The 2379-nt window shown below is 54.6% G+C and overlaps 1 protein-coding gene across 1 annotated transcript; it reads right to left on the bottom strand.

Annotated features, from left to right (window-relative positions):
• Window positions 1-482: 482 nt before the first annotated feature.
• LOC134419814 (mas-related G-protein coupled receptor member H-like) lies at window positions 483-1699 on the bottom strand. The gene is given in 2 exon segments (XM_063159420.1): window positions 483-1195; window positions 1198-1699. Coding segments are annotated over 2 exon segments (918 nt in total). The 3' UTR covers window positions 483-779.
• Window positions 1700-2379: the final 680 nt, after the last annotated feature.

Genomic DNA, 2379 nt, shown 5'->3' with positions numbered 1-2379 from the left:
CATAATCTCTGTGCAATTCAATGGTCCAATCACCCGGTGATGGGAATTTTCATATTCTTCATATTCAGTTTACTTTCTGGTACAGGAGGCACAAAGGATCAGTGGAGTTCACTATTGACCCTGCACTTTACTCACAGGGATTTAATTCTGGAATTCAAGAATGTGACAAATTCCCACTGAAAGGATAAGGGAATGTTGCTGTTCCTCCCCAGCTCTGCAGCCCTACCTGGTGTCCCTTCCCATCAGCTGGGAATGCAGGGCTGGCTCTGCTGGACAGAAGGGGAAGGATGCTCCCTGTGATCCCAACCCCTCTCCTGCCATCCAGAGGCACCAGCCCTGCAGGGATTTGGGAAATCACTGCCACTCCATGATGGGTGTGTCCCTAGGGATGAAGGTGTCCCATTCTTTGCAGGCAATAGCTCCCTGGAAAAACCATGGATACTCATCTGCTGAGGCAAAGGAGATGGAGTTCATTCCCTGGGGCCGAGGCCATGAGGGTCATTGCATGGGGAATAGAGCTGGGGAGCAGCACTGAGCCCAGCTGCACTGCTTGGAGCCATGTGGATCCAGGAGGGAGGAGGAAAGCCATGCTGCAATGTGCTCCCTGCAGAGCATCCCACAAAAATCACCCAAGGCAATGCCCCTGCTCCCTTCTCCTGCAGGAATACAACAATAAAGGGAGAGTGGTCCGGTGGATATTGATTAATCAGGAGGTTAAAGGAAAGCTTCAGCCGCTCTCCTGGGGTCCTTCAGTAGAGCAGTGGAAGGGATCAGCAGGCTCAGATCCCCGTGTCCATGGCAGGGTCATCGCTGTGGGCCGTTTTTCCGTTTGACTCCTCAAAGACCCTCTGGAGAGAGAGCCAGAGGGACCCCATGGAGCGGGGCCTGCAACACCTCCCCACCAAGAAGTAGATGAAGGGTTTGATGTTGCTGTGGATGCAGGCGAGTAGGAAAACAACTTGTGAGGACACAGCGATGTAACCGAGCTGCTGCAGGAAATTGCAGAGGCTGAGGAGGAGAGTGAGGAGCACAATCATGACGATAACGATGTTGCGTTTCTCGGGCTGCTGCTGCTGGGAGCCCCACTTGGCCTTAATGAAATCAACTGTGTTGGAAATGAGCAGGGTGGCAACAACGAGGAGCAGGGTGATGGTGTGCACGGAGATGAGAGCTGCCCGGCAGTGCTCCTGCTGTGTGATGGGCACAGGAATCTCACTGTAGGAATGACAGCAAAGAGAGCAAAGAAGGCCCAGTACTGGACACTGTCCAAGACCCACACCAGGCGCTTGGGAAGGCCACAGCGGCAGCAGAGGCAGCAGAGCTTGTCCATATACCGCACTTTGCTGCTGTGCATCAGTCTGAATAGCACCCAGTAGTAGGACACCACTGAGAGCTGTAAAAGGTAATTCAGGTACAGCCGGGGCAAGATAGGAGAGCAGGACACGTCCTCCACCAGGAGGAGGAGGGCGGAGGGGAGCGCAAAGAGGAGGAAGAGGAAGTCAATGACAGCCAGGACAAAGAAGCGAGATTTATGAAATTTCAGTCGGAGAAGGCCGATGACAGCCCCATTGCCAGCCAGCCCACAGAGGCAGATGAGCAGGGTCACACTGTGTATGGCCACGCTGGTGACATCTGCCACACACAGATCATCTCCTTCAGTGGGTGAGGCAGAAGATGGGGACACGGTGCTCACCTCCATGGATGGATGCTGGGCAGGCAGTGGGATGTGGCCCCTGGCTGTGGTCAGACTGGATGGGCAGTCAGTGCTTGGAGAATCCAGGGATGGACCATGTGGCTCCTCAGCAGCTCCCTGCAGTGGGAAGGATTCAGTGGGGAGGAGTGAGGTTGGAGTGTCGGGTTGTTCTGTAGGGGATGCAGTAGGGAAGTACAGGACAGAGGAGGGGGGAGCTGTGGAGGGCACTGATCACCCAGAGCGGGTGTCAGGAACAGAGCAGCTGCTGCAGGAGAGGAAGGTGGGGTAGTGAGGAAGGCAAACATTCCACTCACCTGTTCCCTGTGGGGCAGCAGCAGGCAAAGGGCTCTGTGCAGATCAGCGGCGCTTCCTGGTCCCTCTTGCTCCTTTGGGATCCATGTCCTAAAGCGGCTCCTGCCAGGTCAGGGACAAGAAGGAGAAAGTGCCCAGGTCACCAGGAGCTCCCCATTCCCGTCCCGCTGGCTCCTCTCTGCGCCCTGTCCTCATGCTGCTCCCCAAGACTCAATGGGGTTATAGGGCAGGTGGAAGTTGTTTTACAACTTCAGCTACATCAGAGCTCCACTCCCTCGGAGTTATTTATCTTGATTTTTTTTTTCTTCGCCACAAAGAAATTGGCTTTTGTCAAAAGTCCACATGAAGGACTTTGCAAATGGCTCCACTATTTC

This window comes from Melospiza melodia, chromosome 6 (assembly GCF_035770615.1).
Source record: "Melospiza melodia melodia isolate bMelMel2 chromosome 6, bMelMel2.pri, whole genome shotgun sequence".
NCBI lineage: Eukaryota > Metazoa > Chordata > Aves > Passeriformes > Passerellidae > Melospiza > Melospiza melodia.
The sequence above is the reverse complement of the archived record's forward strand: the minus strand, read 5'-3'. Positions and strand labels throughout refer to the sequence as shown.